Source organism: Ammospiza caudacuta, chromosome 2, assembly GCF_027887145.1.
Source record: "Ammospiza caudacuta isolate bAmmCau1 chromosome 2, bAmmCau1.pri, whole genome shotgun sequence".
NCBI lineage: Eukaryota > Metazoa > Chordata > Aves > Passeriformes > Passerellidae > Ammospiza > Ammospiza caudacuta.
The window spans coordinates 16,920,415-16,933,065 of record NC_080594.1 but is presented as its reverse complement, the minus strand read 5'-3'; the positions used below and the strand labels follow the sequence as shown (position 1 = coordinate 16,933,065).

The following is a 12,651-nucleotide window of genomic DNA, read 5'->3' as shown; positions in this document are numbered from 1 at the left end:
AAAGGCAATTTTAAAAATTACAACTCTGCAATCAACAGTGTTTTTGGTGGGTAATACACAAAGTTCTTTACAAATTCTCATACAAACCAGAATCTAAAAGAATTTGTGAGACAAATGAAGAGCCATCAGTGAGCACAGAAGCACCAACTCCCACTATGACACAAAGGTAAGAGCTTTCATTAGGCAGGGGAGTTTACTCCAAGACTTTCTTTCCTACTCCAGACCTCATTTCTATCACTCCTGCATCATAACTGTCACCTTATATTCAACAATATAGACCATGGTGCGTGCAGAATAAAACAAGAGCCAACACATCTCTAGCAAATATAATTAAAAAAAATCCTTGAAGCTAAAAGGGACAGGAAGTAGCATACCAACTTTTTTGATTTTTCTTTTCAAAAAGTATCACTGCAGTATTATAATTAGAATTTTTGCTTAGTGATAGAAGTTTTGTAACAAAACCAATAACTACAGGTATGTACAATAAAAGGCAAAGGTGGCCCTGAAACTGTGGGTAGAGATACACCAGCACCATTGAAATGATTCATAATTTGGGCTGAGCTTTTTAAGATAAGAGGTCTGTTGATAACTTGTACATTGCCTTAAAACTTACAAATAATTAGCCTCTAAATGGCTTGGATTATATGTTTCTACAGAGAAGGGATTTAAGAACTGACTTCCTGTTGCTTTACTTGCTGTAGATCTCAAAGGTCTGCTGTGTTTGCTGTCCTCACAGTGAAGCATACACATTAGCCACATTCCACATTTAACACTCCAATACACCTGTTTAACAACTGAGTGTCATTTTCACTTTTCCCCTTCTGACTAGGAGAAATATGTTGTATCATTCTGTCAACATTTTCCTAACAAAAATATGATGTTGAGAAGTCTGGAATTTATGCAGAAACCTTTTCTATAACTTGATTATTTGTGTATTCACTTTGACCTTTCTGTGAATGCTCACCCAAAAGTCCTTAATTAATTAACTTAAATTCTGAAGTACTTACATTAAGAAGTCACTGGCAGTAGCTCCTTATGATACATAATCAGCATCTTCCACTCCAAAGATCAAATTCACTTCCATTTACAAAACACCTTTAGGAAAAACTTTTAATTGATTCAGAGAATTTACACAGTATGCAACTAAAAGCCTTTTGACAGAACAAGTTATGTTCAAATTGTACTGGTTTATTTACAACTGTAGTTTATAAACAGTAGCACAAACATCTTTACATGAAAAATTCTCATTGCTGAAGTAGGCACAGAGTCAGAGATTCTTGAGGATATTTTCAGGAGGGACTAGGAAGAGGAAAATGTAATACAACGGCTGCTGGGCAAAACTATAAATACATGAGCATTGGCCCAGGTGCAATTTCATGCAAATATTTTCAACAGTTCAAGTTCTATTGGTGTTTACTCAGATACTAAGAAGGAAAAAAAAAAGGTAATTAGTTCCAGAATTAAGGTGCCCTAGCTTGATTCCTAGTAAAATAACTTAGAATAACTGTTTTTTATAAAGGTCAGTTTAACTTGTTTTACCTTCTGATGAAGTACCAAATCATAGGTTTTGATTCAAGTACTCAGAAGATCTCATGCAGCAAAGCTAATCCCCACTGTCTTTATTTCACAGTTTTCGGTGATTTCCCATCAGTCTACAAAGATGCTCTGCCTTGTCCATAAGAACATTCCTGTACTGAGCTTTGAACAAGAGAACCATTCTTGAACAAATGGAAAGCTTATGATGAACAGTCATAGAGTTGCCATCTCCCAAATCTTCACTAATTTAGAAATTGTTACTCAGAATAATAGAAACAAATGCTCGAATCAATGAAGGTAACTGGTTAAGAACACATTTATCACAGCTATGCAGCACTGGAATTTCTCCCCTGGTTTTCTGTGCATTTATCTTCTTGCTGAACACACCTTTGGTCAGTGTGCACTCACTTTTGTGCTGAGTTTTAAACATCTAAAGTTCTTAGATATTTTGCTTCTGAGGAGCAAGGCAACTTGTTTTCAGCTGTCATATTCTGTCATGAAACCTGCATTTCAATGCACACACTCATCTTTACAAGGGAAACAGCCTCAACCTATGAAATGTAAAATTTTGCATAATTAAAAAAAATCACAACCCCGTAGTAAAAACTACAATTAATTTTAGTATTTAAAAATAATCATTACCACCAATTTCATTTATTTAGCCTAGTAGCTGGTAAGACTTTAAAAGCCTCCTAATTTTACAAATTGCTTGTATTTTTTCCATTTATCTGCAGCTCAAACAAAACCATTTTTAATGTGAAAACTGTTTTTAAGATTTGTATCTGCCTTGTTCAAAAACCTAAATTTTTAATTAGTCTTTGCTACTACCTGGTAGGCAAAATCCAATTTCTAGACTGTAGGTAATGGAGATATTTTATTTACAAGGGATGATAATTTAAAAACCATTGTTTTCAATTGCTCCTCTGTATCTCACAGTCTTTCATTCCTTTAACATACTTAACATGAACCCAGCTGCATCTGCTCTTGCAAAGATGCACATCACTCCCATTAAGGCTGCATTAAAAAGAAACAAACTGACCTTTATAATAAACACTTCTCCAAAACAAAAAAAATATAATTTAAAAAAAAACCCAAAGAAAAATCCTGTTCAGAAATGGATAAGTTACCCTATCTCAAGCCTGCTACTCAGGCACTCCCACCAGCAAACAGAAAAATTCTCTTAAGTTAGTATTCAGTTGGGAAACAGTCAGCTTGTGTCCACATACAGTATCTTGGTTGCTTCTTCTTCATAAACTGGTCTCTACAAAGTCTTTAGTTATTAACTCTCCAAGGCATCCAATACTTTCATGATCTGTTGTTTTATGGCTTTGGTAGCATCACCTGCATTTGGAATCAAATACCTTAAAAAGAATTAGAAAAAGCCATCATTAATTCACTGTAAAATTTTTGAGTATGACTTCCAGAATTCTTTTAATTCTTCCTCTGTCTAGGAGGAGGGGAAGAAGGGAATATATTAAAATGAAAAAAATAAGAAGAAAACAACATTTAATTCCTGATTATACTATGAAACTTTCTCTTTGTGAACTTAGAATTGTTGAGGCGTACTTTACGGCCATCTTGAAAAGAAAAATTGACAATGGGATAGGTCAGGCCATTCCAGATCTCTACAGATAGCACTGTCTGACCGAAGCATAGAAGTCCTTGCTTGGATTTTGTTTTGTGGTATTTTGGTTTTTGTTTTTTCAATTCCTATAGCTCTAGATCAATCTGCTTCACTCCTCAAGACGGTGATTAAGTAATTCAACAAGCAGTAAAGTTCTCTGCAGAATTTCAATTTATCTTTACAAACCTAAGGAACCAACAGGCAGAGAACATCCCTAGTTAGGAAGGAAACTCATCTCCCCTCTCTTGTGAAAACAGAGCATCCTCTGGACACAGTTCCCTCCAAGGAAGATGAGAAAACATCCAGCTGGTATCAGCAACCTTCTTAAAACAGTGCCAAGAACAGCAGGCTGCAGCAGTGGAAAAAAGCCTGACACACCACTCCCTCTAACCCCTTCCCCCTCAAGCATGCAAATACTGAGCATGGCAACAGGTCACTTCCAGGAATCAGGTTTCAGGGAATCACAGTTTTGAATTCAGGCTCTGGACTCCTTGCACAATGCACAGAGAATATGAGTCAGATGTAAAAAAAAAAAAAAAAAAAAAAAAAACCTCAAAAAAAAAAAAAAAAAACCTCCACCATACTGTTAAATCCCACTGTTCACAAATCCATACTTTTGCTGCAGAGAACTGTCCACTTCCTTTTTATTTAAGATCTATTACAAAAAGAAAACACTTGCACACATCCCATCCCCAACACTGTAGGGGCAGTTCCTCTCTTCTGGGTCTCAAACACCCATCATTTTACTGGCAAATCTTTTTCCCTAGTTCACATCTGACTTATGTATTCTACATAAAAACTATTGTTTTTGAACTCAATTCTGGGAATTACAGCATACCCCTGATTTCCAGTGTACAGCACCCTGGATATCATTACCATTTCCACCTCAGCTACTGAGATGGCTTACCTTTCAACTGCCAGGATTTCTATGCCTGAAGTATTGCTATTTCCATACTTAAAGGTGATCAGTTCTGGGTGTTTCTTCTTGGATGTGATTTTGACTACAGAGTTGAGTGCCTGTCGAGACTGTATGTAAGCCAGTCCCTTCCGTGATGGAATCTCCCTCAAACAGTACATATGGGTTGCTGTTACTAGGAGATGACTTGAAGGAAAAGAAAAATACAAATTAGTATTGTAAATGAATTAAATATCATCAATTTAGAAAGTTAAATTCTATGACTAAACTACATGGAGAGAGGTAGATAATACAGCTACCAGATCTAAGAAACAGTTTTAATACTTCCATAATATCTAATGAAGAAAGCTCTACAAAAGACTTCAGAATTTCCTTGAGTGCTGTAGCACAGCCAATTCTGAAAACAGACATGGCATTGCCAGCATTACTGGTGCACAGCCCCTCCCTCCCCCTTCAGTTTTCCTCACTACCTTCTTCTCCAAAGCAAAACTTTACACCCGGTTTTTTACATAATTACCACTCTACAGCACTGCAAATACAAGAATGCAAATACGGTAACACTTTGTTCCAGTTTGTTTGACACTTTCATTTCTTGGTTTAATATAAAGGCTAAGTTAAGGGACCAACACTTGTTTTTTAGAATGTATATCAAGATGGATGTTTTCACTGAACTTAATTCAGTACCTGGGAAACATATGTCCATTTTCTTTTACTTCATTGCATGGAAAGTTGTACTTCACATCAGGTTTATTTATCCAGGTTTGGATGTTGACAACCTCTTTTCGATCATCGTCTGACATTGAGGAGCTGTCAATTTCATCTGGTTTGAATGGAGGGGGAAAAACATTAAAAAAAATAAAATTCACACCCATCAGCCAACTTTTCAATTCACTTAAATCCACTGTAGCTGGACTGGTTCAAAGCAAGTGTACCTAACCATACAGAATTATTGAGAGGGAAGAAAGAAAAAGGCATATCTGATAGTTCTCTTAATTTTCTCTCAATAGACAAGCATTTTTAGATCAGGGGGTATCTTAGGCTGGTCTGATTTGTCCATGCAGTAAAGTTTCATGGATTTCTTTCACAATGGTAGTCACTTGTGCAGACTTTCCTTGAAGCCATATAAACCCTTTGCATTTAAACCACCAATATCTTTTGGCAAGGAGTACCAAAAGCCAGACAACTACAGTCCAGGAGAATCTCTTCTTGTGGCTTCCAGTTTCTTTTACAAGAAGAAATGAACACCTGTTGATCTCTTTCAAGGATAGGCATTATTTTTGTGGATCACTTTTTCTCCCTTAAAATGTCTCTTTCACATAAAATTCAGCTGTGCTTTTTGTGAAAGTTGTATCACAGCTTTCCTCACCTACTTATACCTCTCTGAACCTTGTCCTGTTCAAACATTGTTTCTGACATCAAGGGCAGAAGACACACAATATTTAATGTGTGAGTGAATCACAGATTTCTGAGCATTTGATTTGCTTTTCTGACTGTTAATGACTGCTTACTTATTATAAACCCACTGCAGCTGGACACAGCCAAATCATTCTAGCACCACTGGATCTGAAACTAGACGTGGTTGGGGGGTTTTTAATGTCTTTCTTGCATTAAATTCATACTGAATTTCATGTGCCATTTTAATACCCAGTCATGCCAATTAGCAAAAGACTCAGTCTGTCCATACTATTCCAGATAACTTTGGATCATTAGCAAAAATTGTTGTCTTTGCCTTCACATCCTCCTTAAGGAAATTTAAGAACATATTCCAACCTGAAATTTTCAGCACAGACCTCCGTGAAACACCCAAAACTTCTGTATATGTTATTACTTAGTTGCAAAATACTGCTTTTATGTCTAAAGATAGTGATTATGTTTACATAGTCATTTTGGTGCTACATTAGACGAAATTAAGCAACCTAGTTATCTAACACAATTATCTATATTAACTCCATACAAATTACTCCCAGAAATAACTCAGGACAGCTCTTCAAAGAGCCTTTGTCAAAGCCAGTTTCCTAGACTTTGTAAAACTATTTACTTCAATGCAATTCAGAATCTGAAACACACTTTGGGAAACATTTTCACAGAAAAATACATTATGGAACTGAAGCAAATGGAACAATAATCCACCCTCATGTCACAGAAACACAGAATGGCTGAGGACCAAAGGGATCTCTGGAGGTCACCTGGTCAAGCAGATCCACCTAGGGCAGGCTGCAATAACTACAGCTGACTGCAATTACTTACTACAGAAAAACCCCAAACACTAAAACTTCACAAAACCCATCATTCAGAAACAGATTCACTTTTTGCATTCTTCTGTATCAAGATCATATATATTTAATTTCATATGTTCATATGTTCATGTGTTGGCTTTGCTTACTCCAATTGCTCTGATTCTGCTTACTTACCAAGTGTAATAGTGCTTTTAAAAGCAAATATTAAATAAATAGAACTTAGTAAAAAAGTATTACTGAAAATATGTTCTAGACAATCTGTCTTGGAGGAGCTGGTTTTCTGAAATTACACAGACTTTGCAAAACACTATTATGGATGCTCAAAGAACTGTGCAAACTTAATTACATGGCATTTGGAGAAATATCTTGTTAGGATTAAAGCTTAAGCCTGATAATTTCATTTTGCCCCTTCACAATTTTTATTGCAGATGATGATCAACTGTTTGTCATTAATGTTATTTAAACCTGTGACTCTCATTAATCTTCCTGAACTGCTTCTTTTGCATATCAAAGATTCTCAGACTGGTTACTTGTTTGTCCAACACAAGCCAAACATGCCTTTTGGCACAGAAGAGTTATTTGTGAGATGATGATTGGGAGTGGGCTAAAACTACCAGAGCAAAACCAGGGCAACAGTAGGTTGGAACCATTCTGATGTTAGAGCTGCTCTCAAAAAACCCTCCAAACAAACCTTTATGAAATGTGTGGTGTTCCAATTTTGCCTGTAGTTTTTCAAGGAGATAAAACTTTAAATAAAAATTTCATGTTTTTTTTTTCTACAGCGATGTGCATGCATATCAAGAGATGAATCAATTATTAATAGATTCAGTGCTAAAAAGCCAAGTCTGAAACACTGGAGAGGTGTGCACACATTAGCCATTTAAAGTTTAGCTCCAACTGTATTTCAGAAATTCAGATCATTACACTAAATGACAATACTAGACATTTAAACTGAGATCTATCAGCCAAACTAGGTCCTTTATATTTTGCTTATTGTTGTGAGTAATAAAGGCACAACTGCCAGTTTACATGTACAAGATCAGTGTTGAAAACAATCTTTACTTCAGAAATAACAAGTGAAGACAAAAGATGCCCTAAATCTGCTTATTTCAATTTCTTCCTGTTGGCTGTTTGGTGCTTACCCCAAATTACTTTTTATTTAATCTGCTCCTATGTATTTGAAGAGGGTCAGTCCTAGACATTACCATAACATACATGAACAACAATAATAGACAAGTATCATATTGCAAGACAAAGGTGTAAGATACAGTGTTTGGTTTAGTCCAGTTTAATAACTTTGTCTAAATAATCTAATCTAGGTAAAAGAAAAAATTTCTACTGTACCAGTATCATATTCTTCTTCATCTCCGATGCTGAATACTGGCTTCACACCACGGTAGGGTTTTCCTACTCTGTCACTGCTGCTGACATGTCTGTGGGCAATGAAAAGGACAGGAGAAGAAAAGTAACTTTCAAATTGATGGTCTGAGTTCCCCAGTAACATATTAGCAAAATGTAAACACAGCTGTGCAACAGAGAAGGACAAGAGACTCTCATGAAGCTGCCTGCAAGGAAGAAGTGAGTGACCCACCAAGCAGCTTGGTTAGTGAAAGCACATAGTTCAGTCACTTTGGGAGCCTGACTCTTGTAACAGAGAAAGTGGAAAGAAATACTGTTCTGTTTAAAAAAAAACATCTTCTGCTCACCTTGTCAAATGGCAGCACACATTACAGACCTGAAAACTGACAACATGCTACGTTTCTAGCAAGAAACGAAAACATATCTGGATGCCAAATTCAGATAAAGTAAAAAACAAACATTATCAACTAACATATCTGGAAATTCATTTTTCTGGTTAATTCCTCAAAAGATAACAAAATGCCTTAAGAACTACACACTACAAACCATCTATGGTAGTCTAAACCCTGACTTCCTGATAATTACGTCCAGTTTGAGTCAAATCTTGAAATATTTGCTCAAACAATTCCTACTGCTACAATCCCAGCCCCAGTGTGATATTCATGTGTTGTCAAAAATCACATTTCAATTGTTTCTGCAGATAATATCAAATGACACAAACACACACAACTGACTCTTTATGTGTGACAGTAAAATTGCAAATCCTGAGATATTTTAAAGCTCCAGCTCAGAATGCTGCAATTACAGAGTCACAGCTGAATTAAAAGCTCTTGCCCTCAACTGTTAAGAATACCTGAAAAATATGAGAAAAATCTGAAAGTTCAGAAAGCAACAATTCAGGCAATTTCTGAAAAAACCAAACAGTTCATAATTTTAGCCTTCAGAACTGACAACACTTAGCAGTTTTAAAAAACTCAAAACAAAACCAGAAAGCCTGTCTGTCCCTTTCCTCCAGTTCAATAACTCCTTCCCCATACTGTGTGTTTATGTTTCCTACCAACTCTAAGCCTTGGCTTGTTTAAAGTACATTCACAAACTCCAGTTTAAATGCTACTGTAGAACCAAGCTGGACAAGGAACAAGTTTAGTAACATGTAAATTAATGTTATTTAGGGATATCTGAAAGTAGAATTCAAAGTTAGAAAAGAAAAAAAATATTTTCTATGGGTAAAATTTACTAATATAAACAAAATAAGGAAAAGTTTAAAAACCAAACAAACAGAAATGTGGTCTACAATGGCACAAAAATAAACATACAATAACATGCTCATTAGTGTTTAAGACAATAAGCATCAATGACACTGACAATCCAAGAGGGCAGTGCTTCCATATGGAAGGCTTTTGTAAATATGCTTTAGTAATACACACCAATTGAGTAAGAAGCAGCACATTTAAATAATCTCAAATTGAATTATGTAGAGGATCTAAAAGCAGATCTCACTGGTGTTTATCAAATTAAGTTAGTCAGGACAAGAGTGGACAAGAGAGTAAAAAGCTACTTTATAAAAGCCTGGTAACATCTCAAACTAAAAATTTATTCCCTTTAACCTGTTTACATGGAAGACCATCATTACATGGTTACAAATTGAATGCAATGTCCTTTGGTAGCAAACCTGCCAAATAGAACATCTTGGTGATAAACACAAAGTAGATCTAATTAAATTGATACAGAAAAAAATGCCATTCTAGGTTTTTAAGAACTGTAATTTTAAGAAAATACTATAGGGATATAAAGTGTGAGCCAATTTATTCTTGCATCTACCCAATGAAAGAAAATATGCAATAGGAGTGAAAGGAATAAACAAAATCACCAAAGTAAAATCTCAATATATCAAAACTTCTTGGTTACAAACACAGATTCCTGCATCTCTGAGTTATCAAAGAGTCACCATATTTAATTTGGTATTTTAACACTTGCTTACCATATTCTAGAAACAGATCAACAAAATGTGGGGTACAATCCCCATGACCTTAAGTATTTCTAAATTAACAAAATATACTATGGGCTATTGGGCCTTTCCCATTGTTCTTCTACATAACATTACTACTGATTTTTCTCACATGAACAACACCTTTCTGTGATGCTTTTGGGTGACTCTCAGCTCAAATTATGTACAAACTACTTGAAAGAAAAATTAGTCAAAAACCCTTGAAAACCCACTTTTAAAATTTTCATTAATTCATCCAGCACTAACCTTCATGCATTTCAGTGTAAGTGGGTCAAAAGCTACAGAACTCCTAAAGTATAACCAAAGTTTGAAAGGGATTATGCATGAGCTGCTCTTGCTCTTCAATTACCACAAGTAATTTTATAAAAACCCAAGTCACAACTTTTATTTCTGAAATAATTATAAGACACTGTATGTGAATCAAATGTGAAGGGCCTCCACATTTGCATGAAATGTAGCAGTTATGTGAACAAGATGAGGTAGAATTGCAAAGCATATTTACTTATCAGGTTTTTTTTCCCAATAATGAGCATGTCTGCTTCTTTCAGCATGTTCTATCACCAACTGATAAGATGCATAAAAATTTGAGGCTTCCAGACAGAATTTCTGTATGGGTTCCCTGTCATATCTAAGTTCTAATGATATTTTATGAAAAGTTTACTTTTCATAATTATAGTCTCTCTTGTTAAAACCTTAAGCCATAATTTGTTCAGTAATCATTCCTGGTGTCTTCTACTAGTACAGTTTACTAATAAAATGTATATAGGAAATGACAGGTAAAAAAAAAAACTATAAAAAGCAATAGTAAGGGAGAGAACAGAAATAACAAAGCAGAAACTAAGAGAAGAAAGCACTGCCAATACATTCTTTTTTCTTCCTTTAGTCTCTTGACCAGTGCTTGTAAAAAGCAACAGTTTTAATATATTTCAAGAAATTAAATTCATAGCAAAATATGCAAGCAATCTTGTCAGTGTAACCAATGCTTACAAACATTGTGATGCCATGCTAAATACAAGAAAGGTGGTTTTAGTCAGACTGCTGAATTGTCAAGCTTACCGCTCCAGGCTTGCTCTGTCTGGCCAGGAAATATTGAAAGGTATTCTACAGTTCATTGGGGCAGAGGACAGAACAAAAGAATTAAAAATATGTAAAGGAAAAACCTAGATAAATAGCTGAAATTCTCTATATTGGCAATGTATCTTCTTCAGAGAGGATGCTTGTAAATAAAAACAAGGCTCTATGAAAGCTGGACATGAGGTAAAGAAATATTTGCAAAAAAATCTACTAAAAGATGCATTTCATAGGCTACCTGTGGTGTACATATAAGCATTACCTGATTTCACAGAATGGCCTGGCTTGGAAGGGACTCTAAAGAGCAACTTGTTCCACTCCCTGCCCTGCACAGGGATACCTTACACCAGCCACATTGCTTAGAGATCCATTCAGCCTGGCCTTGAGCACTGCCAGGGATGGAGCAGACACAGCTTCCCTGGGCAACCTGTGCCAGAGCCTCACCACCCTGTAAAGAATTTCTTCCTAATATCTAATCTAAATCTACTCTCTTTCAGTTTAAATCTTCAGTCATTCAGTTTAAGTCCTCACAAAGCAAAAGCTACCAAATATTATTTAAGATTTTTTTGCCTCTAATGGTGAAATAAAAGTAGTAATAGTATTTTAGAAAATCATTTTCCAACACAGAAAGAAGGAATGATTTGAGGTACTATTAAAAATTACTCATCATTTGGCATGTATTTTAAATCCTGCCATCAAACAAATGCTAGGTTTCTGAGATTCCTGAATACCAGTGTCTTAGTATTCAACACACACCTTCAAAGGCTGGAATTTAAAGAACTACAACAAGCATTTCATTTAAAGCTCTGACAGATGAATGCTCTTATTCTTCTATTTAGTTAGGATAATTATTTGGAATGATCACTTCCAAATTTGAAAATGTTCTTCAGTCTACTTGCACATTCTCATTCCCTGCTGTACCCAAAGACACAAAAACCAAACAAGTATCGATTCTGAGTTTGAAAAGCAGCTTTACATAAGGACTTGGAATAAATCAAGATCTTTAAAAGAGGTAAACTCAATTTTCCAAGATGCAGCAGTGAAAAAAACCAAAACAGAACAAAACCAACCAACCAAAAGAACCTATCCAGAATCCCGCTGTCATTAATCTATTTTGTTAGAATCAGGATGGGGAGCAATGGAAATAAAAGTGAAATAATTTTTCCCTTTCAGGCTAAACAAAAAATTGACACACTAAAAGAAGTGAAATTAAGTGACAAATTCTAGATAAACATTCAAGGCATCAGGGACTCACATTGGCCTTCCAATACTAAGGGGCACAGTAGGCTCCCTGGGTCATGATAAAATTGTGAGGAGGACAGGGGTAGAAAATTAAAAAACTTAATATGGGAAACAACTTTTTCCTAATTAGCCCAGTTTTCACTTACAAACAGCCACATAAAATGGGAAGTCACTTCTCCCAGCTAATGCCCAGTGATATATAAATGACTCACCTGTCCACTGGAGTCGATGTATTTTCAATAAAACTGATAACTTTCTCTTTCACATTCACAGATTTAGTCTTCAAAGCAACTGTCATTTTATTCACTAGGGATTTCACTCCTTTTCCATCACCTGAACCATTAGGAGTATCACCCTGTAAAAGTAACTCCTCTCAGGATTAATCACATAAAATCATATATGTTATTTCATCTCAATGAATTTATTAAAAAGGAAACAGAGTACAAAAGAGAAATTCACTTTTTGGTACTCAGTAGATCCTCAATTACACAGCTGAGTATTTCTTTAGAATTCTATCAAATAACAGCAATGATATTGAGGAAAATATCATCCCACAAAGCAAGCTTGACAAACTACATTAATGAGCACTCTACTATGGACATCTAGACAAAAGAATCCTATTAGTGATACATTGCATCTAAATTAAAAGCTAAATTCT

General features: G+C 35.4%; 1 protein-coding gene across 2 annotated transcripts in view; it reads right to left on the bottom strand.

The window, feature by feature from the left end:
* Positions 1-1,142: 1,142 nt before the first annotated feature.
* Positions 1,143-12,651, bottom strand: part of TBC1D23 (TBC1 domain family member 23) — a 31,672-nt gene continuing 20,163 nt past the window's right edge. Inside the window, exons 14-19 of one of the 2 annotated variants that reach the window (XM_058824668.1) lie at positions 12,206-12,348; positions 10,737-10,781; positions 7,658-7,746; positions 4,761-4,896; positions 4,068-4,262; positions 1,143-2,897 (exon numbers count right to left, since the gene is read on the bottom strand). In XM_058824668.1, coding sequence (XP_058680651.1) covers positions 2,816-2,897; positions 4,068-4,262; positions 4,761-4,896; positions 7,658-7,746; positions 10,737-10,781; positions 12,206-12,348 — 690 coding nt within the window. In that variant the 3' untranslated portion in view covers positions 1,143-2,815. The remainder of the gene's footprint in view (positions 2,898-4,067; positions 4,263-4,760; positions 4,897-7,657; positions 7,747-10,736; positions 10,782-12,205; positions 12,349-12,651) is intronic. The other variant, XM_058824667.1, reaches the window with a different exon arrangement.